Raw genomic sequence first — 26,149 nt, 5'->3', positions numbered from 1 at the left:
TCCTGTGGGTCAGGCACTCAGCTTGTGTGCATCAGCTAAGGGAGCTGCACCGCCTTACGGAGCCATAGCACTGGCCTGTGGGGGAAAGAGGAAAAGAAACTGTACTGCACACCCATTTGGGCCTCTGAGATTTTTGATGCATGGACAAACTGTGACCATCTCAGGTAAGAGGTGCAGACAAAGTGGGATAAACATTTTAAAAGAGCAGAAAAGCCTCCAATGCTACAAATGAAGGAGGGAACAATTGCAACAATGAAATAATGCAAAACATATAATTGCAACCTTTCATCCAGGTTGCTGAAGTATTTCCAGTCCCATCAGCAAAGCCTGCCAATCCAGGCACAAAGGAAGTTTATGGATCACCCAGCTGCAGCACAGAGCTTGGAACCGATTTGCATAAAACCATCCAACAACTCAGCAGCAAATCTGGGAGGTCAGCAGTACGTGTTTCTCCACAGCTCACTAGCCTGATTAGTGCTGTCTGGTCCATGAGTATTTCCCAAAACATTGGCAAAATACAGAATTATTCAGATCCTTTAGGTGCTGTGCTGCACAGTGAATGCAGCTGGCAGTGGAGGTCAGTGGTGAGGGTCATGGGGTCTGCTCCTAGCTGTGCACAGAAAAAAATCTGAAAGGGCAGTGTCACCTGAGCATTTTTATTTAGTGACAAAACTAAAACAATTTCAGCCTAAAGCACTTTTAAAACCACTTCCTGAAATTTAAAAGAAATGTCCCTTTAAAAATTAGGAGCGCTATTTGCATTCTGTTAATGAAGATCTTCTCATCTGGGTAGAAACCAACTAAATAATTTTATAGAAAACGGAGCCCACAACACACAGGAAACTGTCAAAGGTGCAGAGACACAAGCTGCAAAACAGGAAGAATACTTTCGCGGTAAATTGTTAGGCGCACACAACTGGAGGCGTCTGCCTGGGCCACTGACTGTAGTCTTCTATCACAGACAAAAACATCGTATTAAGCCTCCCCATCAGTTGATCAAGGTGTCCCCAAACCCATTGGGATTGCCAATGCAATTAAAGGAATTCTTAATGTCACTGGTAACTACAGTGGCTGCAAAGACACAAATACTAATCCTGTTTCTCACAGTGCACCTTTAAGCTCTACAGGGCCCAGGCACTCATTGATATCTTTACATCAGTATTTTGTGCACACCATTAAAAGATTAGCAGATTCAAGGAATTCATAAGAAAGACATGAGGTGAGGCATGATTGGACCTAACAGAATTATGTAAGAAGGCTAAAAAGTCCATCCAGCCTAATATCTTTTCTCCAGCAGTGGCCTGCAGCAAATGCTTTGGAAAAGAGCATTGCAGCAACAGTCATCCTTGGTTTACCTCTCAGGCAGCACAAGGATTTCCTGACCTAGAGCTTCCACCAGGCACGTCCTATGCACAATACAGGCCCGTAACTCTCTTACGAGGAATGTTTCTTTGCTCTACTTGCACAAAAGTCTGTGCCTGAAGTGAAAGAATAGCACAATGGCCCAAACGAACCGTGCAGCCGTAAGGTCCTGTTCTGAGCACCTCTGTTCCCGTCCATGTCCATCAAGGGCAGTGCTCAGTTTCATAAGGATCAGACTAAGGATGTGCTAAATTTTCTGTGACATATAAAAGCAGACATGTATTATCCTGCCTCAGGGATTACTGGGAGAGGCGTGGAGCAGCTAGATCAGTACTAATTGCCCTATCCAGGGAAGCAGGAATGCCAAAGAGTTTGTATCATCCACACTTCAGGCAAGATGAATACTAAAATCAAGCATAATCCCACATAACTGTTAGTAAAAGCATTAAGACCATGTCTCTGGAGATTGGTGGCTTTCAAATGATAAACTCCAGCCGGAGCAAAGGGGAAGGGCAGCAGTAGGCTCCCAGGTATGATGATTCCCCTTCCCCAAGAGAAATCTTAGCTGAACCCCTCATGCTGTGGAGAGGCAGTGTCCAGAAACCCCACGGGATGATGGTTCTGGATTAGGAGGGTTAGTGAAGTGATGATTATGGTGAGGGTGACTGTTGGTGGCCAGTAGTTGTGAAGCCACAGTACAGAGGGCAAAATCCTCCCAACACCCGAGCACTGCATGTAACATCCCAGCACAGGAGCCTGAACAGGCTGCAGCACCAACCCTACAGCCACCGAGGGGTCCCTCTTGCCTCCTTGTCCCCAGGCTGCCTCCGGAAGAGCCCACGGAAACAGAGGTGGCCACTAACAAGAACTGCATGGAAATGGTGATCCTGCTGCAGGTAAGGAGCGGGACGAGGGGCACAGGCACGAGCACATGAAGAATTTCAAACATCTCCAGGAAAGGGGAGGGAAGCATGACACAGCCTTCCCACCCCACCACCCTGACCAGCCAGCCCTGGCTGCAGCTGGGTTTACCCCCCCCCGCCCGGCGCCACCCCGGGCCCTCTCCGGGGAAGGGGCCACAGGCCGGAGCACGGCAGGGAGAAAAGAAAGGGGAAGAAGGCGAGAAAAAGAGGAGGAGAGTGGAAGAGGGGGCAGGACGGTGGGAAGAGCAGGGAGGGAAGGAAGAAAGCGGAAAAAAAAAAGGAGGAGAAAGGGGAGGAGATGAAAGGCGAGGGGAGAAGGGAGGATGGGGCGGGAGGAGGAGAGAGGCCGGAGGAGGAGAGGACGGTGGCAGCTCGGCAGAGGGACGGGACGGGACGGGACGGGACCCCCCGGGCCATGCGCCTCCTGGCCGCGGCGCTGGCCGCCCTCCTGGCCACGGCCCCGGCCCCAGGTAAGCGGCGCTGCGGGCAGCCCCGTCCCGGCCGCGGGGCGGCCCCCCTTCCCCTTCCCCTTCCCCTTCCCTTTCCCCTTCCCTTTCCCCTTCCCCTTCCTCTTCTCCCGCGCATCGCAGCGCGCCGCCTTGGCTGGCGGCTCCCGGGACCCCCGGTGCGCGGAGCCGGGCTCCCCCCGCTCAGCGCCTGGCCTCGGCGCAGCGTCGGGGCTGCTCGCCCCCTTCGCTCCGCGGCCGCGCAGGGCGGGCGGGGGACGCGCGGCCCGGCTCCGGCTCCGGCTCCGCAGGGCTCCGCGCTGGCGGCGGGCCGGGGCTCCGGGGCTCCGGGGCTCCGGGGCTCCGCCGCCCCGCGCCCGCGCAGCGAGCAGCCGCCCCGGCCCCGCCGGCCCCCGCGCCGCGGCAGCAGCTTCCAGACGCACCTTTCCCTCCAGGGGTCTGTGGAAACGCTTCCTCCACGTCCCTCCTTTACCCGGCGGGGCGACGCTTGGCTGCTCCGGGCAACTGCTGGCAAAGTTGAGGCAAGGGCGGATTGGGCATAATTTCTCCACGGGTGCCCAGGTCCCATAGGCATCCCGCGGAAACCGAGCCCCTAGGTCACCTGCAAAAACCCCCTTCACTAAGACCTTTATGCTTCCACAATATCACAGGTCCATTGGCCGGTGTCTTGTTCTGCAGCTGCAAAACAGACACAAGAGAGTCCATATGTGAACGTCGAGGCGCAGTGAGGGCTGGGGGGTGGTGGTGCCTGTTCATTCAAGGTTAACAGAAGAGTTGGATCTGGCTCTGTTCCTCAAAGGGGCAGGAGGTGGTGGAGGCAGAGGTCTGGTTCAAGCCCTTCTTCAGTGAACGCAGAAGTTTTCCCAGAGAAGGAGCCAATGACTGGTGAAAGTTGCAGACACATCCGTTCAGCTGAAAACAGCTGGCTGCTTTTGGTGATCTTTCTAGCCAGCTCTTAATTATTTTCATTTAAACAAAGCTTTGCTTCTTCCTGGCTCATCTGCTCTTCTAACTTTTCAACTGCTGGAAAGTCATAATACAGCAGGCCTTGACAGTAACATTGTTTCACAGAACAAACTACACACAGATAAAAGCCACCCATATGCTTCTGGTCACGCAAATCCAAGATTAGAAGATAACTATGCTGATGGCATGCCTCTCCCATCCCTTAGCGATCTCAGCAGGGACTGAGAAAAAAAGTCCTCTCTTTCTGCAACCTGAAAGCTGGGCTGAAGACCCTGCCTGGCAGTCTCCACGGAGGAAGGAAGAGGGCCCTATAATCGTAAACCCAGACTGCAAGCAGTAGTGCACAAGAGCAACTCTCCTCATGTGTGTATCCCCACTGAAATAGCTGGGGTTCATGCACATGAACACGACGACCCCGAAACTTCCAGCCAAACCTGAGGACCCAGCAATAACTGTTGGTAACTGCTGCTGTTCCAGCACAGACAGTGGGGACAGCCCTGGTGCAGACAGCTTTCTGGCTGCTGAAAGTATAAGGCTTTAATTCCTGACAGTTGCAGTGAAACTGTTTTGCAATGCAATATGGCAGACAACAAGGTCCAGACCTAGCTAATATATGGAATTGAACCAGTATAAGCAGAAGTAGACTATTTTCACAATAGGATTTTTCAAAATGGGGTTTAGTTTTAGCACTTCCGCTGATATCCTTCCCTAACTCCCAACAACATGGCAGGTACCAAAGAAACAAACAACTACAACCCGGGGATGGAGGTAATTAAATGACTTGGTTGCAACTATGAGAGAGGCGCATGTTTGATGATTAAGCACACTGCAAAGGAATCCTCAAGTCTTTGACTCACTCTCCTCCCCTTTTCTATAAATAGCTTCCCTTTTCAAGCAGAAGCAAGACTAAACTCTTGTGGTGAGCTCCACCTGAAGTGCAACGTCACCCATGCTATCCTGGGAAGGCAGGGGAATAAAAACAGTGATTCCTTGCTTGAGGCAGCAGTCTGCAGTGTAGAAATTCAGTGCTGTGCTGGCACATAAGCCTGTTCTCAAGTTGTGGAGGAGTCTCCTGTCTTGGCAAGAAGCCCATTACATGATTAAACCTCATGTTGGGGCTGAGCCAAAGGCAGCTAAAGACAGGAGAAACATTTCCACTGGTGTCCGGGAACCCTCACTGAGGCTCTTCCTTTCCACATAAGAGGTAGGAGACCTGTTCCTCCACCACTGTTACTGATCCAGTGGCAGTAGTGGGAGGATAGAGTCAAATGGACACCATTTTTGTTTTATATAAAGCATCACTCAACCCTGCTCAACATAAGATGAGATGAGATTGTGGTAAAATCATCAGGAAATATCCAAAGCTGCACTTGTACAGCTGCACCGATGGGAGCCACAAAAGGGAGATAAGCACATGGCATTTCTCCTGATGAGACAGACCTTCAAGCAACTGGCCCTCTGGAATAAATGGGCTTCCCTACATGAAGGATGTAGAATTTGGTATTTCCTTACAAAAAGGCACATCCCTGGAAGAAAAGCAGAAGTCCTGGGTATAAGATACCAATGTTTATATGAGTGTAAACAACCCAAAAGAGATCAGATACTCCACAAACCATGCTCCTCTATCGTCTTGCAGAGGCTTCCATCATCAGTGTGTCTGAACTCTCCTGTACATTCTCTTGGGTACTTTTTGGCACTATGTTCTGCCTAGATTTGAACTAAGAATGGTGCTTTTGCCTTTTATTTTGGGATACTATTGCACTATCAGTCCTCGCCAGCTTTTTCAAACAAGAAGTTTGCATGTCAGGAAAATGACATAATTGTTTTTCTTGAAAGTTTTCATGACATGTTCAGAATTTCAGTAGAAAAAACTTGTTTTGCATTTACCCAAACCACATTTTTATAAAAGATTTATTAAACATTTATAACAAAAAAATCATGAGAATCTCAAAAGTTTTAAAATCCTTAATGAAACTTATTTCTTATTTTCTGACCAGTACAGCTTCAAAATTCAATCTTATTTTGATGGCAGAGACAGCCACCTTATCTTCACATCTGCCTGTAAAGCATCAAGGTCATGTAACTCCAGCAAGTAATAACTGAAGTCTCAGGGCTGGAAAGCTTTTGGTGATATTCAGCCTTAACTTTTAATTTCGACATCCTGTTCTACTTGTGTGCTTTCTACAATCCAAAATAATCTCCTGCTCTGGGATTCACATGAGTTGTACACACAGACACACGCCATGCACAGATAATTACATCAATAATCTAGACCATTCCTACAGGTGTTTTCTTAAAGAAATTTTAAAAAGAAAACCATTCCTCATACAACACATTTCATTTTCTCCTTCATAAAGAAAAAATAGTGTCTACTTGGAAAAAGTACACCAATAAGTAGAGTTTTCTATTGAAGTAACTCAAAATAATTATTACACTATTAATTTTTAGAGGGTTCTTCTCTCAAAAAAATGCAATGTAACTTCTTTAATTTAGTGGACTTACTTTAAGTAAATCGATGCAATTTATCACTCCATTTCTCAGCTTCACTGGAGCCATAAAACGAGCACCTCTGCCTCCAATACTCCTTCAGAAATGCATGAAAATACTTTACTTGCTTATTTTGAAGATAAGTATATGTTTGTGTTTCAGGAGCTGATGTCAGACAAGAGTTTCTGCCAAAAGGCTCATCCCCTTTGTTAACGTGTTCCTAGCTGATGTACTGGAAAAGCGTCCAGAAATGAAAAATCTGTTCTCCCACATTTGTAATTCTCATTAGTATTTGAGCACAGTATATTCATGTAACAGGAAGCTTAATATTCACATTTTAGAGGGCATTTCATGCTTTGCAGAGTGTATTGTGGGGACTGCTTGGTCACTGTTGAAATATGGTTCTCTCTAGCGCATGCCAGCAGGCTGTAGATTACACATTACAAGTAATTTAGGGAACACATTGCCACAATATACCATTGGTCAAAAATAGATCAGTCTTTGATATGACTAATAAGAACACTCTTAATGTACATTAGGTAGGAAATAAAAGAGTGTTGATACTCCTACCTCAGATAATCAGTCAAGCATAAATCAACTATGTCAGGAAAGAAAAATCTTTCTGTAACACACACATACAGACTTCTTTCAACCTTCATCTATACAGGCTATTGTAGCTTCATGGTGCAGAACAGAAAAATAAGTCAGAAATGAATGGAAAAACAGGATAACCGTTTAGCTCTATATAATCTCGTCATATTTTGTCAGGCACATAATATCAGATTAAATTGAATTTGTGGTCAGAAGGACTGATCTGACAGATTTAATCCAGACTTCAGATAATCCTTTGATTATAACAAGAAGAATATTACTTGAAACAGATGATACAGGGACCTGTAAAGTAAGGAGTTCATTTGGGAGAGATAGGGAGGTTGGTAGGGAAAATCATCCTTCAGGGATCCATCTGAGGAACAGCATCATTTAAGGTTTGCACTAATGAAAAGAAATAAATGTGAACATGCACACTGAAGGTAGGTGACTTTATCAGGTCACCCTAAGATTGGAATAGCATGTAGGAAAAACTGAGGACTAAGTAACAAAAGTAGAATGGCACTTAGTAAGGCTAAGTCATGCACTTGAGGGGTTAGCAGGAATTTCTTTGATAAACCAAGAACTGAACCACAAATGACAAAGGAGGAAAAACACTCAAGTATATTATTTAATTATAAACTGACATACAATACCATATGAAAAAATCATGAAAAGGACAACCTAATTCTGGGATATATCAAGCAAGGTATTTCTAGTCAAATCTAGGAAGTATCATGTCCATTGCACAGGACATTGAGAAGCTCATTTCTGTCTGTAATTCCTGCCAGCCACATTAAAATAAATAAATAAACAAAAAAACCTCAAACTGGAACCAATGCAGAAAAGGCCTATGAAGAAGAGTGGGGAAGCAGAGAGCCTAATTTACTACAGGAGACTAACAGAGCTTGGCTTCTTTAACTCTGCAAAATGAAGGCTGAGAGACCGGATGATTTTTTTCTATATGGAGTCAGGAAGCAAGTGCCAAAGAGAAAAACACTATTTAAATTTAAAGGATAAAGTTGGCACAGCAACAAATGGGCATAAACTGGCTATTAAAACAATTTAGACCGGAAATTATTAGAAGGATTCAAGTCACTAGCAGAGTCAGGTCATGGGAGAACCTTCCAAAAACCATTCTGGGCTCTGTTACTCCAAGCTAGCTTTAGATGAAGCTTGTTCAGACTGAGGAAAGACTACATGATGTTGGGCCTATGACAGCAGGGGCATGTCCATTTCAGTCCTATCTTATTAATTAGAGAGAGAAAGCAGAGTAGAGCAGACTCCCTGAAGAAGGGCCTTACCCAATCCTTACCATTCACAGAGGGGCAAAAGGTGTCAGGTTCTGACAGCTCATTAAATTGTCACACAACACCTGACGTGGCCGGTTTATCTGCCGCGGACTTACATGCTGGGACAGGTTACGGTGCTTTTGTGCTGGCATGGAGGAGTCTCATGATCCCCGTTCTTTCCTTTGCAGATATTTGTGAGGCTTTAAATGTGACAGTCTCTCCAGGACCAACAGTGCGATACGCTGAGGGCGATAATGCTACCCTTTACTGTCACATTTCTCAGAAGAGGAAGACAGACAATTTGCTGGCTGTGCGATGGGTCTTCGCTGTATCACCTACCCAGGAGTACCTGATGATCAAAATGACTAAGTTTGGGTCTGTCCAGTATTATGGAAATTACACTCACCATTTTCACAAGCAAAGACTTCGTCTTCTTAAAGAGAAACATGGAACTATGTACAAATTTCTTATTCTAAGCCTTCAGCAAACAGATCAAGGACATTACATATGCAAAGTCCAGGAAATTGGCAGGCACAGGAATAAGTGGACAGCATGGTCAAATGGCACAGCAGCTACCGAAATAAAAGGTGAGAAATCACTGATTTCAATTCCATAATTTTTCTTTTCCCATGATCTCTTTTTTTCCTCTGTGTCAAGTTCATCCATAAGACATTTGAAATTAAGTTATTTTTAATTGTTATCTGTGAATCTGAGAAGAAAATCTAATACTCAGCTTCTTTATACACATTACAATTTAAACATTATTCAGTCCCTATAAGAAGTAAAGAAGTGACAAGACTAGTAGATTTCTTGAAGAAAGCCTATTTCTCTTGCTGTTCACCAGAAAGGCAGTAATTAGTACTCTCTTGCATTCAGCTACAGGTCTCCAGAACTATGCTAGTGGGAATAAACAAATGCTATTATTATTTAAATACAAAGAGAGAGAAGCAGAGAGAAATTCACTTATTTTCCAAAGAATATGCAGTGGGTCATCCAGAAACAGAAGCTTTATATTTTAGATCTCTGTTTTGCCTCTCGGTATGTTTGTTACTTTTACTTCTAGTCTATAAGTAAGCCGTGAGTAACATTCCTAATATCACTTCTGTACTTTTGTTTGTATCACTGTAGTCAGAAAGCAGAGCTGGAAAAGCAGTGACCAGCCCATTTGTTTTGAACTTTAGGTAAACAAATGACCAGAGAGGAATGAGGGTTTCTAAACCATAAATCTCAACTTGGAAATGGGCCTTCTCTATGAGATGGGTCAGCTCAAATCTAATGCTACCACATCCACACTTTCAGAGATAGTTAAAACTGGATTTTAGAGAACAGACTCCTTTGAAGAAATAGCTGTGCTCAGCATCTGTACTATTAGCACTAGCCGGCAAACAAGCCCTCTGCTTGTGATTTTATAAATAGAAGAGTTGATTTCCCACAGGGAAACTACTCTACTAGATAATGCCTACTCTAAAGATAATGCAAGAAAGCAAGTGTGACCACTTGGTCTGTGGGTCTGGAAATTCACTCAAACTGAAATTCAAACATTCAGAGGTTCATCCAGCAATCACAGAAAAACTTGTGAGAGGAAACTGTACTTCACTTCATGAAGTTTCCTCCATTAGTTTTGATGCTAAATTTCTTGCTGAGTTTAGAACACAAAGGTTATTCCAATTGTGGGGAAATCCTAATCTTGCTTATCTAACTTACGTTTCGGGGAAAATCACCCTAGCTCCACTGACTACAGGCCTTTTTGAGATGGATTCAGACACATATTTATGCAGTCTAAAATCAAAGCACATTCCCTCAAGTGCAAACTTCACTGGTGTCATTAGGGTTTTTGTATCCCTTTTGGATTATACACACATCAGGGAGACACAGGTGACTGTAACAGATGATCTTTGCGAATGTTTGATCTGCTCTGGACAGCTCTCAGATGTCACAAGCTTTTGCTTTGATCTATCAGAGATGCAGAAGTATGTGAAAAACACAATATAACAGAAGATAAATAGCAGCTTCGTTGTGACCAGCAATGTTTAAAACTGCCTTGATAAATCATGGCATTAACATAATGTAATTAGCTGTTTATTAGTAGCGATGATGAAAGATACTAATAATAGCTGAAATTCAGTTTGGATTAGTAGTGAAGAGCATGGATCAGCTGTAAACAACAACAAAAAATCCTAGTCTAAACTATTTGATCTTACTGGGTCTGTAAAACTTGTCTGGGAAGCCTCCGAGACATTCAAACAGGATTTCCTTTGCTTCCTGTTTGCAGACAGCCAGAAATTATGCAATAAAGCTCTGTCGCCGCTGAGTGACAGAGCAAGACTGAGGTCTAAAGTGGGATCTCGATTCCCCTGCCTGCCTACCCCAGGAAAGAGGCCACCCCTCTGGCACCCAGACTACAGCTCTGTATCAGCTACACTTTGCACAGAAGACCAGGGAAGTGGGACTTTACTGAAAACTTTATCAAATTTTGTTAGACTCCTAAATACAAATCACCAGAGCAATCGGTACCATGGATCAGAAAGGTAATCCTGTGGGCAGAGTTAAGTGCTTGGTGCACTGAAGCTTGCAGGCCTACTAGCAGGACTAGAAGGCCACCATGCAACCTCAAAGCCTCCTCAAGGGTAGACTACACATTCACCTCCATCCCAGGCTAACTATCACCTCAGAGAGCACCTTGCTCCAAGCACTGACCTCCTCTCTTCTCCCAAGACCCAGTGCTTCTACTTCCCATGTTGAAGCACACGCAACACTTGCTTCTGTCCCCTCCAGAGGATGCAGTCCTAGCTTCTGTCCTCCCTTCACACACTGCTGGCTCTAGGCAACTGCCTGTTTTACCTGAAGCAACAGAATTCCCACTGGAAAGCCAGGCTCATCACTGCAACTACCACACAAAAGAGAAGGCTGGATGCTGCTGTAAGATGTCAGGAGAAAAGACAAAGAGCACCGAGAAGAGAGATTTAAGTACCAGTTTTGGGAAAGAAATTCTGAAGAGAACTTGAGGAAAGGGAGCCAAGAGAGGGCCAGATCTGGTGCTAGGAGACAGAGAGAAGCAGCAGAGAAGGAAAGGACTGCTTCATCTGGGAGCTTACACTGTACTAACATTTCTCTTCAGATCCTCTGCAGCAAACCAGGTAGCCATCTCCAAAAGTAGTACACCAAAAGACAGAGTGGATAACTAGTGCATTTCTTGCATGAAGGATCTACAAAATAGACTGATAGATATACTGAAGGAGTGCAGAACAAGTAGCAGGCTCCAGGGGGAAAAAGTAAAAAAGAGAGCAAATCAGATGCAGGGTCACATTTTATTCTTCATTCAGCCAATTCTGTGTTTTATTTTTTTTCCTGCTCATTTCATAAGCCAGGTCAGCAATTCAAAGAGTTTTTTCATACACTGAAGAACAGAATTTCCTAAAGGCCTGTAGTGAAACATATGGATTTATCTAGAGTGCTTGGAAAAGGAATGACATGTTCCAGGTAAGTGGCAGCAGAATAAAAGGCAATCTAAAATTCTTCTCCTCCTTCCCTCCCTTGCAAAAAGTCACTCATCATTCATAGCTGCACAGGTTGATAGCTATAACGCAGAAATCTCTCATTGCTCTTCCTAGTAAAGTCTGGGGTTCAGATCAATGTAGTTACTGCAAAAAAGAAAAATGGCAACCCTACAGTTCATCCCTTAAATAATTGTTTTCCTGATTTTTAGTGCTATTCATGAATACAGAATCAGGGTGGGGACTTGAGACTCCTAAATTCATCTTTCTGAAAGTGTCTGGACAGCTGCCTTGCTTCCCTCTGTTTCAAACGTAACTCAAAGCAGAGCAGGAAACTTGAGATAAGAGAGGAAGACAGGACCACCTGTAGACTAAACATACTGACACAACACCCTGTGGGGATCCGAGGCAGACCTTTGTAAGAAGGGTTATTTCACCTGGATTTAGAATTAGAAGAAAGATGCTAGAAGGCATCTGAAAAGTTACATATATTTAAAGGCCAAAGCAACATTTTTACTGCTAAAAGGCACTCTATTGGAAACAAAGAACTGCATTCGCTAGCTTTAAGTTAATGCACTGTAAGTATAAAGGACTTACTATACATGGGAGGGAAAGTAAGTCTTTTCACTGTAGTGGTAAAGTCAACAGTTTTCCCAATGGTAACACTTGGGCTTTTCAAGGAAAGTTTCCTCCACATTCTGTATTTTACATTATGATTAGTTGCACTTCTTATTGCAGAGGAATTTAGTTACATTACAGTTAGAGCCAGGATTTAAAAAAAGGTGTAATATGACTTGCCTGAAGCATGTGGATACTTAAATTATATAATTCTGCTTTATCAAATAAGGTAACAGTGTTCAAACACATCACAGATGCTGTCTTATCTAGCATTTTGTTTCAATTAATATGTCTGAAGTTACGTCCAAAACCAAGATGGTATCTTTATGCAAAAGCACAAAATGAATTTCTTACAAGCTTGCACATCAAGTGGATGCAGAAGTAGCATTTAGGTCCCTTTTTTGGTTCACACAGGAGGAGGAGGAGGAGGAGGTCACTGTGTAAGTTAGAAAATTCCAGAGGGAATGGAGAAGGAAGGATCATTCTGCCCCTTCAAAATCTGAGTACTTGCATGGGAAACAGAAAAAAACTGGGGCAGGTCAGTATGTAGCCTTTGCCAACCACAAAGCATAGCACTCTTCCAAGCAAAAGAACTTGCTAAACTATGGCTGGGTTTCTGCTATTACTGCTATTAACTTATATCCAGCTTTTGTTATTTGCTAGCAAGTTTGCTGGTGTGAATTTGTGAGAGCCATAAAGAAGTTGCAAATGCATTTTTTGCAACACGTGTAATTTTTTTCCACAACTCCTATATGTCTATCTATAATCCTGGGTTACAGGATATAGTTCATTCTTATTTAATGATGATAGTTAAAAGATTAGCTACATATCTGACCCCTCTTTTAGGGGCTGAATACACCTCTTCAGAAAAGAAGCCTCACTTAATGGAGTCCTTACAGTCTTCTATTCATAGACTAATGTACTACAGTTCACTAGTAGTGTTTTCAGAAGGCCCAGCTGAATTTGAACTGCTATAGTTTGCCGTTTTAAGAGTAGTGAATACAACACATCGAACAGCATCTATAAGAAGTGTACTATTAAATCTTTATAGTAGAAACAACAGAAATCCATGCCCAGCCTTGCAACATCTGCACTCTAAGCTAAGTTGGACCTCTTCCCCAAACACCATCATCCACTCAAAGACTTTTCCTGGGCTTATTGGGTCAATATTAACCTAAAACCAAGTTAGTGATCTTCGTTATAGTCCAGAACACAATAAAGAAAAGTTAATCTGAGGAAAAAGATATCAGAAAGATAGCTCCTCCACTGCCTTCCCATCAGAAAGCTCAAAACAATGCCTACTCTGCTCAGAACAACTCACAGCACCTCCAAAGCATCACTCACACTTGGGTGATTCCTCAAAGCCCATTATGCCAGGTACTGTGCATGTCTTAGGAAGAGCACTACCTGTTCCAAAGGATTTACAATCCAAGAGAAGAGACTACATGTAGGAGGACAAACAGAAGATTAATCAGCCAAACAAAAATCGTACTAGCATGTACAAAACCAAATAAGTAGAGATGATTGCAGCAATCTGTTTTATTGGGAAGTTTAAGCATCAAAAGTTTTCCCGTAGAACAAATTCTGAATTCCATGAAATATTAGTAGCATGTGACAATATCCAATGGTAAAAACGTTGCAAGATACAAGAATGCAAGTTTTTTTCAAAATGAACAAATGCCTTTTCTTTGAGGGAAGGCATTCCAAAATGCTTGGACAAAAATCTTCATGTGTGATGTTTTTATGTAACAAACAAGTAGATTTGTTAAAATATTCAGGGTGAACTTCCCTTCACTACTAAATAGCTGATTTCACTATTCGTGAAAGTAGTTCCATATCCACTGTGTTAAGCCCATACATCACATCCCTTCAGGACCCTCCTTAATTATTTCCCTTTCCAGTAAGACACTGGTTCTTTGGTGGTTTGCCACGTGAACATCTCTTGGAGGGTCAGACCTCATTGGCAAGCCGGAGAACATCACCAGACTCCTATTCCATTGCAATGATTGCTAGCAAAAAAAGAGAAAAAGTCAGTGGGTAAACATAAGTCTAATCTGTTGTCATCAAACAATGTCAGCATGCATAAACAATCTGACTGAGAAAAGCAGAGAGGGTTCTCAACGGTGATCTGGCAGTCGCAGCATTTGGATCCCAATTCTAGGTTGCACAGCTGTTATGGCATTGACATTCACCATTTGTCTATAGCTCTGTCCTTTGCTCCACTATGTAAAGCAGAGAGGGTGACTCTGTGCAAAAAACTGCAGCTATTTTCTGTCTTTGAATGCAAATGCAGTCATTCAGTCAGCCATTTTTCTCAGCTATAAGGTTGAGCTGGTAGTACTTGAGGTCATGCAGTCTTTCTTCTAATACATCAGGAAAAAAAAGTCACAGCAAGTGGAATTACTCCAGCTGAGAACTGAAGCTATATTGCACACAACAGTCAATGGCCATTGATGCAGGAGTGACAGAGCAGTTGACATTGTCAAGATGTTCAGCCTGGCCTGTTCAGATCCTAGGTCTTAACCAAGGACACTTGAGCTTAAGTAGATGTGTTCTGTTTCCCAGCTTGAATATGCACTTCCTGAAGCATTTTTGACAATCCATGTTTTTCTTGCAGATAGGCAGGTATCCTATCCACACATCTATAAAAGTAGTGACATGAAAGGGCAGAACATATAAGCCAACTTCTGAGGGAAGAAACAATAACAATGAACTCAGGAGCAGTACTCTCACTTCAATGTATTGTATGGATACTACTGTGGGAGCTACAGTGCAGTTCAACCTGCCAAGGGCCATCCGCAAGAGCTTTGGAAGGAAGACAAGCTGGACAAAATCAGGGGCCTACAGAACCAGTCCTGAAGTTGGGGAAACGCTATCATGATTGCAGGGACTACTTCAGTGCCAAGCATAGCTAGAATGACTTCACTTTTTAAAAAAGCTGTGCCTAATGTGGTTGGCTCCAAGTCAATACTCAGGAAGCCTTCAGCTGGGTTACTGCTCTTCCAGTTTTTTTTCTTAACCCCTAGGAGCTTCAGAGAAATAGACGACAGTGCTAAAAAGCCTCTTTAATATATGTAATTGCAGGGGAAAATAAATTCCCATTCTCTTGAGCAAGAGCTGTTCAGCCATTCTCTCAAAAGTAGCCCATTTTGTGATAGAGATATGAATTACGGCCCCAGATATGGAAGTTCTGGGTAACTGAGAACAGAGAGTCAGAATAAAAACAGCAACATACAGCATTAATGGCAGCTTCTTCTCTGTGATGCTCAGACCTTCCCCACGAAGCTGTTATAGACCTTAAAATCACACAGACACCCTACTCTAAAGCCTGTACTCTTCTAAAGTGTGTTTCTATCCTCTTTTTGCATTTCACTGCATTTAAGTTGCCAAGACTGAAGAGCCACACATTGCATCTTCCCTGAATAAGATGCCAACACAGATGCAGTCTTGCGAGCTATATGGCACTCCTTGGGGATGCCAAACCAGATGAGATTTGCTGGCAGACACTTTTATAATTACATTTTATAATCAAAGCGTTTTGCCAAAAGGTAATTACCTATGAGATAAAGTAAGATCTTGGTGCACTGAAGTCCAAAGCAGAGCTACCATTTACTTCAAGAGGTCCCAACATTTTATGCCACATATTTGCAGTTGTCATCATGTCCTCTTTTTTTTTTTTTCCCCCCAGTGATTTCACTAAGAGCTTCAGATGATCCTACTTTCAAGAAAAACCATGAAGCTTGGAAGTTTTTTGAAGGTAAAGATGCATCTAGCATTACTGGTTGCGCACAAGACAAACGTTAGTTCAGTCCAACACTACCGTACAACTAAAGTGCCCCAGTCAGGCCCAGTTTTGCTAGTTCCTGTGCAAACTCAGACCTTGCCTCAGAAAGCATTCGACAAAGTACAAAGAGTGTCAGAGAAAAGAAAATACAAGGCTTCCACTGCAGTTTCTCACACATGCATTATGGTCAGTGGGGAAATAACCCTTGTCCAGCTAATAGCGCAATGCAAACCCTTGTCCACGAAGGTGCTGAGCATGTTTGAAGCACTCCGTGCTCCCAGTAGCCTTAGAAACTGCTCACTGAACACAATCAGCACTGCAAGAGCATCTTTAAGCTTCCTTGAGTTCCAAGGCAAGCAGTATTTTCTGTGTAGATTAGTGAACATCTGTTACAGGAGACTGAAATGCAGAACTTGCCCTCAGATGGGATTCCCTCCTCCTCCCACCCCAATCTGAAGCACCAGCAAAGTGCAAGCGCGGCTGGTTGCAGCCACCCCACTGCCCTGCCTGCCAGGTGGGAGAGTTCACTTGTAGGCTTGTCTTGACTCTGTGGGAAGCCTTGCTGTTTAGACCACAATTCACAAACTATATTGTTTTACTGTTATAAAGAGAGAGAGGTTGTAAACAAAACACAGAACTGTAGGCCAGGGGTCTACTTCCAGCATTACTGTTTTCTACAACACCGCTTGACCTTTGAGGCTTAGTTTCTTCCTCATAAAGCAGGGAAGAAACCAATATACCTCCCTAAGGACATTTCAAGACATTAATGGGTAGAACATCCTTAAACAGAATACTCTGTTTAGAGTTCTAGAAAAGGCAGAAATAAGTCATTAAAGATTTCTTCTTCTGAACAAAATACTCTCTCTTGATCTGCAGTGGTAGAACTGCTGTCAGCTTCAGGGGTAATGTGTTAGGCACCTGACTGAAAGCCATAAAGGGAGGGTAATGAGGCTGTAGGTTGAAAAAGGGAGGAAAAAGAAAGGAAAAGGGAAAAAAAATCAAGAGAGTGCTGCTGCCAAAAGAAGCAGTCACAGCCTTCCTCTCTCCTTCCCCAAGCACTCAGCACTTCCAGATCTCCCCACCCCCACCTCCTTTTTAATTATTTATAAAACGGCACAGCTGTTTGAACTGGGGAAATGATCCAGCCTCCTCTGCCCACCAAGCTCCCCTGGAACTACACCTATTAGCATTTTTGAAGACTTTACCCAAATTTTAAACTGAGCAGGACAGCATAGGAAAGTTTAAAGAAGGTTAAATGACTTCTGAAATGTTACCCTAAATCTTTTGGGCAGAGGTGTATTTAGGTCTTGTACACAAAACTTTTTCCTGTCCTGTAAGCATGAAGCATACAGCCTCAATACTGAGTCTAATCTGTGCTTGGCTTTCAGATCTGTATATGTATGCAGTGTTTGTGTGCTCAATAGGAATCATCAGCGTCCTCCTTTTTACACTTGTCATTCTCTGTCAATCACTCCTAAACAAGAGGAGATCCACAGGTAAGTGAAATGTCATTTTTGCTGACTGTGGGACCCTTGCCAGAGAGGGAGAAGGGGAAAAGGAGAATGCAGCAAATGCAGGAAAGAGAAATATCTCCTTGCCTTGATTTTAAATAAAAGCAACAAAATTATTGGTAGGAAAGATCATTTAATTTCTGCCAGGAAAATGGATTTCTTTCCTCCACAGAATAATTAAACAAAGCACTTTTCTTCTTTTGAATAGCTATTTCACTTTGCAATTGCATTCGACTTTTCAAAACCTTTCAGCTTTTCATAAATGTAAATCCAAGATTGTTGGAACATTTTTCAAAGACCAGGTGATGTATCATTAAATTGCATTCTGACCAGATACAGTTAACATTTTGCATGAGTGTCATATATTCTGCAGACATGTTTAGAGGGGCTTCAAAGAGGTTTGTTTCTATTATGTTTTCTTGCCCCTTCCTGAATAGCTGTCAATATTCTGGGGGAAGTTGTGGGGGAGGGAGGGAGCTATTACCTCTCCTGTTTATAGCATTCTTTGGGCCTAAAGTATCATCTCATGATTCAGATGTGTATTTTCATAATAATATTTCAAGATCAGGAATTACCATTTCAATCTTCTCTTCCTCAGAGGAGGTTTTTCAAAGAGGCTCAAACTGCATGGAAGCAGACCTGTTCTAATCAAAAGCGTTATTTTAAACCCATGAAGTAACCAGCACAAACCCTACTTTCATTTCAGTTTAAGAGTGGTTCATGTGAAGACATCATATGTAATTAAAAGCTGTGAGGATAAGATATCAGCATGCATAGCGGTCAGCATGTTTCGAGATGGTTCTTACAGTGACGGTTCTTACATTTTCTCCTAATAGAAGGTTTGAAAAAGAGTTTGCTTAGTGATCTGTCATATTAATGACAGGAGAGAATCACGGCTTTGTTACCTCTTCTGCACGAACACATGTGCCATGAAGGAATGTGTGACTCAGATACACAAGGGAGAAGACATGTAAGATAAAACAGATTTATACAGAAGTTTGTTCCTGACCACAACCATAATTCAGGCTCCATTTTCCTGGTAGCACACTCAGTAGAGTAGCTCTCCTTCTAATTTAACCAAACAACTCTGCTTGCCAAAAGGAAGAAACAAAATCAGTGTTACTCTTCCTACCCTGTTAAGTGATGACAAAGGTTTTGTGCCAGGCGAGTACCCACATTTAAGTATGTTGGTCATGGTGAGTCACCCTGAAGCCACAAGCACTAGACATGCTGATTTATTCTAGTTGTTCTTTAGCAGACATTGGGCTAGATTTTGCATCTGGTTACGTTCACTGATGTAAGTGAATGAGCAGCTTGGAGAAAAACTCTCTTTAGTCTGAACTAACACAAGTTGAATATAGAAATAATACAGAATACAATATGGAATATGCATATACAATATAGAAAAAGTATTTTCTTCTGAGTTGCTAAATCCTTTCTTCACAGCCCTAATATCTGATTAATCGCAGGCTAAACCACATTTTTATTTAGATTTTGAACATCATCCAGTAAACACTGGCAACACAAAGCTTACAAATTCAATGGAAAAATAACAGAGAAAAGCTTAGCCAAGAATCACTCCACATGCAACTGATTAGATTTTAGGGCAAGACTTTCAGCTAGGACCACCTAATCAAAGTATCTTCCTGAGCCCACATTAATTGGTGCAGCATTCAGTTAAGCACTAGGGAATTAAATATTCCTGGAGCAGTCCAGGAAGCAGCCTCAGTGATCGGTGCAGTCTCCACCAGCCCTCTGCTGCTGGTTGTCCCCACAGCTGCTGGGCCAAGGCAGAAGGCTCAGCCCTGAAGCTCTGCCTTAGGCAGCAGAAGTGCCTGGAAGCTACTGTCCCCACTCAGTGATACAGGCTGAGAGCACAATGTGTCCCCTCACTCCCCAGCATCTCTCTAACCTCCTCCAGAAACACCATCCAAGGATCAGAGTCTTGAGATACCTGGCCTGCCAGCCAACAGCAGCACTCTCTCATTGATATTGTTAGATTAAGGCATTGCTCCCCAAAACAGTACGTTCATGCAAGTGTTATCTTACCTCCTCTCTGTCCTTGGCACTCTGTATCTCTATCCTGGGCTGCAACAGGCAGATCCTAGTACTTCATATGAAAAGAGTCTCCAGTGAAATCACAAAGCCCATCCTTCCTTGAGGAGGGGAGCAAAGGAAAAGCACAGCAAAGCAATCATCCCTCGGCCTCACCTGGGCCTTCAGCCAGACTCCAGGTCCAGTCTTCTTCCACTTTCAGATCAGGCAGTTATCATACCATCTTCCTCAGAGGGCCTCCAAGAGAAGCCTGGCATGGCTGGAGAGCAGGTCAGGGAGCAAGGGCAACCAGAAATATCTCCTTGCTGGACAAATTTCTATCAAAGCTTCTTCCTCAACCTCTCCTGCCACACAATCCCTGTCACAGGAACACATCTACAACAAAGCACAGCTTCCTCTACTCTCTGCCCCCACCACCTCAGCACCCACCAGCTTTAAACAACCCCCTCTCAAGCTTCTTCTTGCCCTCTGCTCAGCCTCATCAGCCCTCAGCTTCCTCCCCCATTCCTCAACCCTACCACCACAAGGAGGATCACCTGCAATAATGCCACCTTACACATAGGGAAGAGAGGCAAGCACCCAAATAAGCACGGGGGAAGAGGGAGGGAGATCTCTGCCCATCCACCTACAAGGGTAGCCCAACCTGGGAGAAAACACAACTCGTACATGAAACTAAAGGTTGGGATTTGCAGCAGATAAGCTGGAGATGATCCCTCTGGATGTATGTGTGTAAAACCTGACCAAACCTGGCTAAGTCACGGCTCTACTGTGAAAAGGGTGAAATGGTCCTCACTGATGAAACTCCCTCTGTTTGAGTGGAACTGCAGTGCAGCTGGAGATGGCCCATAGCATAGGGCGGCTACAGGACACCAGAAAGCAACAACGGCTGCAGCTAGTAAACCCTCTGCAGTTTGAATAGAAGCTCATGCCCATGCTTTTGTTACAGGAGAGGCTGCTCTTCACAATCCCTGGTTCAAAGGCTGGAGGAATCCCCTCTAGGGCAGGGCAACCTGATACATACCTAGAGATAGTCAAAAGTATTCTAACATTGTTCATGAGCAGTTCCTTTGCATGAAAAATGTCAGTCTTTTTGCTGAAAAACTAAAAGCCTGAAAACTGAAGTTCAATGTAAGATTGAAGTCTTTTGGATTAAAATCAAAATGGGAGCCAAAGCACCAGTGCCTTAAGTCTCCATTGTCAGTGGGACAGGATATTGCAGCTGGTTGTATTCCCCCAGAAAGTACCCCGGGCTACTACCAGAAGAAAGCAGTATGTTGTGGAGAGTATATCTAGACAAAAAGCCTGGCTCAAAGAGAAGAAAGAAGGATGGAGCAATGGAATGACTACTCCTAAGTGGTACTGTGGTGCCACTTTGAACAAAGGCAATTATGATTTTGGCTGAAATATTTCAACTCCTAATATTCTGCCATTAAAAGCAATGAGAACTTTCTGCCCAGAGAGCTTTGATTACATGATATAAGATATAAACGACAACTTATGATAATTATTCACTTAGGCTTGAGATTTCTGTAATTTGCAGTTTCCTGGGAATATCTTCTCATCCAGATTTTTTCTTGCCGAACTTGAGGACATTGCCCATTTCTCCAGCATTTTAAGATGTTACCCACTTCAGTTGGAGTAGCCTCCACTTGCCATAAACTCCAAGCCAACAGTCAGTACATGTGTAAAGAAACCACCCAGACAGAGAGATGGAAATCCTGCCTTGGCTATCTTAGATATGGAGGCCTGACCATGGTATATTAGCCTTAGTTCTTAGTGCTTTCTACTCCCTTTTTCATTTAGGACTAAAATCCAGCCTTTGAGGAGCCTTAGAATTTCCTTAGAATGGGAGAACTTATGTAAGACCAGATGAGAACATTTTCCTGTACAGATGGGCACAATTATGCAAGTGCAGTGTTGTCTGTTTTTCGTGGTCTTTTAAGGAACAGAGAAAATTAAGAGAGAGGGTCTATGTTGCACTAGACTTTACATCATAGCCCAGGGATGCAGCCAGTTTTCATTTGGAGAAATAAGTTGGCAGTAGGTTGGTGAGAAGAATCAGAGCCTCTTCTTCCCTGCATTTCTCCACACTCACCAGGCAGCAGGGCTTGGGCTGAACACAGAAGACACTAAGCCACAAAAAGAGTATCATAATAACCCCGGCTCCTAAAAGGCTGCAGGGGGGGAAGCTGCCCTTGCTCAGGGCTATTGATTCAAAGCAGCGCAAAGGATTTATACAGCTCACACACACACTGAGAGACAGGACACTGGCCTGAGTGGACCTCTGATCTGATCCCAGGAGGCAATTCCTATATGCCTGAGGTCACAGCCTAGCCTACATGAGGAACAGCAGTGGCTCCTGTGGATGAATGGTTTATTTCAGGCTTCTGGAGATAAACAGAGGCACTACAAGGGAAACAAAAGTCTTTAAATTACTAGCCTGCTGTGCTTTTCCTTAGCAAGCTGTCTTCTGGCTGGGCTGACCACTGGAATGTGAGTTGCCCAGCACTTCCACAGCAGATTTTTGGTGTTGTTTGGTACATCCACCATTCCCAAGCCTAACTATCTCTCTGAGTCAGACTTTAATTCACAATATAATATACAGTTAGGATTAGAAGCTTTCCTACTGTAACAAGCTGGCATCTCCACAGTCTCAGGAGCACAGGTTTATCTGCACTGTCCATTTGTAATTCATAAACTGTCGATGTAAAGCCACATCTTCTGTTTTTGTTTTTCTTTAACAGTGAAGCATTACCTGGTGAAATGCCCCCAGAACAGGTAGGAGATTACACTTCTCTCTACTTTACCAAGGCATCAGTTCTGTTTTGGTTTTGCTATGTACAATGAAAAAGATGAGTGAAGTTTTCCAAAATGCCTATGTGAAGACAGAGTCCCAGGTTCATTACTCATGCCTGAAAGCCAATACCTTAGCCAACACCTTCTGCGTGTGATAAGGGGGATCCACCCAGACTATCTAGCTGTTGGCCCTGCAGATGCGTCAGTGGCAAACCTTGCCTTGAGGCTCTGAATTGCTTTTTGGAGAAGCCTTCTTTCATCCTATGTGACTTCCTAGGGTTTTCCAACACTTCACCAGATGATAATGAGTGACCTAAACCATCCTCCTACATAGAATAAACCACATTGTTACTGAGTAATTCCTGTACCCAGGAACTGGGAGTGGGGCTAGAAAGCAGATTTTTTCTAAGTCTATTCCCAGCTGCAGACAAGTGATGGGAAAGATACTACTTCTGTTGCAGTCATTAATCATTATCCCTGTTATAACCACTGACTGCCAAAAGGTTTGATCTGTGTGGTGGTATATAACTGGTTTCCAACTTACGAGCTTCTTGAGATACAAACTGTGCTGGAACTGCAATAAAAGAAAGATGACAGAGTATTTTACAAGCAAAAATGACTAAAGAGGGATGCCTCATAATACTGCAAAAGAACAGCTGTTTTCCAGTTTGCAGTAACATAAAACATGTTTCTAGTCTTGTAGTTTAAATCCAGTATCACTAGGTATCACAGATACTATTTCTCATAGTATCTTTTTGGCACAGATTCTAAGCCAAGTATAGCATGTCCTGGATCCTGAACTAGTGTAATTTTTAGTGCATTCTCATGGGAAAATCACTGTATTCATTCTAACCGACACTAAGGAGTAAGTGAAGTCACAATAAAGCAACACAGAGTTCAGGAGAGGCCAGTACAGCCTGAAACTTTGATGTTATTCATTGGAAGATCTTTGTTCTGTGACCCTGATCAGCCATTGCACAACACCACAAATTTACAGAGACAGCTCAGCAATTTTCATTTTCCCCTGAATGTTGTTTTTTTCTCCTTCTTTATTAGCTCCTGGGACAAAGCTGATATTAGAAAACAAAAAAGGAAGGGGCAGGGGGAAGGAAATCAAAGTAGATTGATAGAGAACACAAGAAGAGAAAAATGAAACCAACCGAAAAGATGACTGTCAAAATGGTGAAAAAGTAGAGCACGTCAGTCAGATACAAAGACTCATTATATTACAGAATTTGCCTCTCTGGGAATACATGTTGTGGTAGCAATACTGCTGCAAACACTAAACACAGTAGGCTGAACAGAAGAGGGAAAACAACCCAGCATGGTTTCTTCCCTGTAAAGTGGAATCTCAGGAAGCAAAAGTAATGTATGACCCTACATGGAAAAAAATATTATTTAATGTATTTCAGTGTGGCAAAATGTGCTAATGAAAGCCCTGATCCTACAAATGCATGTCTGAAGTGCATTGGTTTCAGGGCTTTAAAATTAAATACCTCTCAATGTATTAGCAGTATCAAGATTTTTAGTTATGTTTCACATTCAGTACTTTTTATTTTCCATCCTCTGCTCAAAACATGAACCATTAAGTCCTTTGAACTTTTTGGGATTGTTCCCACACTTAAAGTTAAGCACATGCCTAAGTACCTTGCTGATGCCCTGATGCAGTGTAAGCACATTTGATCTTAGACATATATTATGGTCTATATTATGATCCACAGTTGAAGCAAAACATTTTTTTCTATTCATTCCTAGCCAAGGATGTGCTTCAAGGCATCATGAAACCAGACCCTGAATGCCAAGTAAATCATATATTCTGGCTCAACTAGAAGTGTGACTGCTATGGGTAATCCCACTGAAGGGAAGGAGATGCAGTTGTGTGAGGTGCTGCCACTTGTATGGGTGCAGGATATAGCCTGTGTGAATTTGCTCTTCACTGCAGCCATAACACTGCACAGGACCGTGGTGTCAGTCCCAGCTGAATGTCAGCAGTGCCTCAGCAGTGCCACAGTCAGGCAATGACAACATTTAGAAGTTCAGTGACAGTCTGAAGCATCAGAGGATATGAGAGGCATAAGATGCGTTCATCTACCTGCACAGTAAAACATGAAAAGTCCTATCAGTGTCCCCTGATCGACCCAGCATCTCAGAAAGTTTCATCAGATCTCATTTATGCACTTGGCCAAATGGGGGATGCATTTCAAGCTAGCTTCTCTTCACCTGCCTGTTCTTACAAAAATATTTGTTAGTTTGTCATAGACTTTCAGCACATTCAGACGCAAAAGCCAGTGTCTGCAGGTCCATTAGGTCAAACTGACGAACTAGTTTGTAGGACGTTCCTGCAACTCAGAATGACTATGCTGTGCAAAACTCAACCTTGATTAGAGAGGCTCAGCTCCAACTCCCTTAGTGGTATTTCAAACTCAGAGCAGAATCCAGTTTCAAAATTACATTAATAGCCCAGCGTCTAAGAAATGTCTGTGCTCCCACTGCAGTAATACCTAGGCATCTTAAAATATTTCATGCCTTGACACTATAATGGTGTTTTTACTTAATTGGAATCTAAGGCACAAAGTGCTAAATGATTTGCCCCAGGTCTCACAACATGGCCTCAGTAGAAAAGAAAATTAAATCCAGATTTCTTCTTGTAGAACAAAGCAAATGGTTGAGTTTTGATTTGCTACTTGACCAATAACAAATTAAAGGGAAAAATAAGTCAGCCAAAGCTCATTTCTTTCCCACATTTTAAAAATAAATACCTAAATAAAAAATACAGTTATTTCGGGTTTTCCAAACCATTTGATTCTATTTCATGGGTTTTTTTTTTCCTTAAATATCATCCTTGTTATAATCTCCCTTGTTATTAGATCATTTTGTCAGTTTTCAGAACCAAAAATCCCCAGGAGGTGTAGCTTTGAAAATGGGATTTTTTTTCTGTCTTTTATTTATTTGTTTTGGCCTGAACTCTTTGGTCATTCAGCAGCTGCTTTTCTGGAGACAAATAATTTGAGGTGAAAAAAACCATTGCCCTCCGAAAGCTGTCCCTCTTGATGCCTCGTTTCCACCGTAGGGATCTAACAGCATATAAGCAGACTCTGCCAGACCGAGCCAGACGCAAGTGCCCAGCCCTCCCTTGGCCCCTTTACACAGCTCCCCCTTCGGAAGATATCAGTGCAGTTCTCATAACCTGGGTGAATTTTCTGTTATCCCCCTACAGGCTCTTGAGGAAAGGGAATAGCTGACCTAGCCAACCACAGGAAAAGTGCTGCATCCTTGACCCCAGTAAGGATATTAAAGCCCCAAATTACAGTAGTTTGACAGCTCTTGGGACACATTCCAGACACCAGTCGCTACCTCCAGGGAACCTGCTGTTAGCCACCTTCCACAGGTGGTTTTTCCCCCAAACTCCTGCCTTTTTCTTTCTCTCTAAAAATACATTGTATACTTCAAGAAATGCACAATGTGACACTGTTCAAATACAAGCCAGGAGGCTGGAGGAGGAGCTTGAGATAAAAAAGTGACTTTCCTTTTAACCATAGAACAAGACAAGCTCACAAAGACACAGTGTGTCAGAGCCAAGGAGTCTTTTCTGAGCCTCCTTGTTTGGATAGAGGAACTCACTTCTGAGACTGCAAGTACAGTTATTGTATCTCCCAGTGTTGGTTAACCCTATATAGCTCTGGTATTTATAAGAGAAGTGTAAGGCACAAATACATTTCTCTGTAGCTTCTCTTTCTCAGTGACAAAGCAGGAATAATAACTAAAGCAGTGAATTGACACTAAGCCCTTTCATATACTGTACTTAA

At 43.0% G+C, this 26,149-nt stretch overlaps 1 protein-coding gene across 2 annotated transcripts in view; it reads left to right on the top strand.

Moving 5' to 3' along the window:
• The first annotated feature begins 2,402 nt into the window (after positions 1–2,402).
• The window catches only part of VSTM4 (V-set and transmembrane domain containing 4), a 47,756-nt gene continuing 24,009 nt past the window's right edge, over positions 2,403–26,149 (top strand). Inside the window, exons 1-5 of one of the 2 annotated variants that reach the window (XM_064513998.1) lie at positions 2,403–2,755; positions 8,274–8,672; positions 15,886–15,954; positions 17,370–17,477; positions 22,292–22,325. In XM_064513998.1, coding sequence (XP_064370068.1) covers positions 2,584–2,755; positions 8,274–8,672; positions 15,886–15,954; positions 17,370–17,477; positions 22,292–22,325 — 782 coding nt within the window. In that variant the 5' untranslated portion in view covers positions 2,403–2,583. The remainder of the gene's footprint in view (positions 2,756–8,273; positions 8,673–15,885; positions 15,955–17,369; positions 17,478–22,291; positions 22,326–26,149) is intronic. The other variant, XM_064513997.1, reaches the window with a different exon arrangement.

The sequence above is a fragment of the Dromaius novaehollandiae genome, chromosome 6 (assembly GCF_036370855.1).
Source record: "Dromaius novaehollandiae isolate bDroNov1 chromosome 6, bDroNov1.hap1, whole genome shotgun sequence".
NCBI lineage: Eukaryota > Metazoa > Chordata > Aves > Casuariiformes > Dromaiidae > Dromaius > Dromaius novaehollandiae.
The sequence above is the reverse complement of the archived record's forward strand: the minus strand, read 5'-3'. Positions and strand labels throughout refer to the sequence as shown.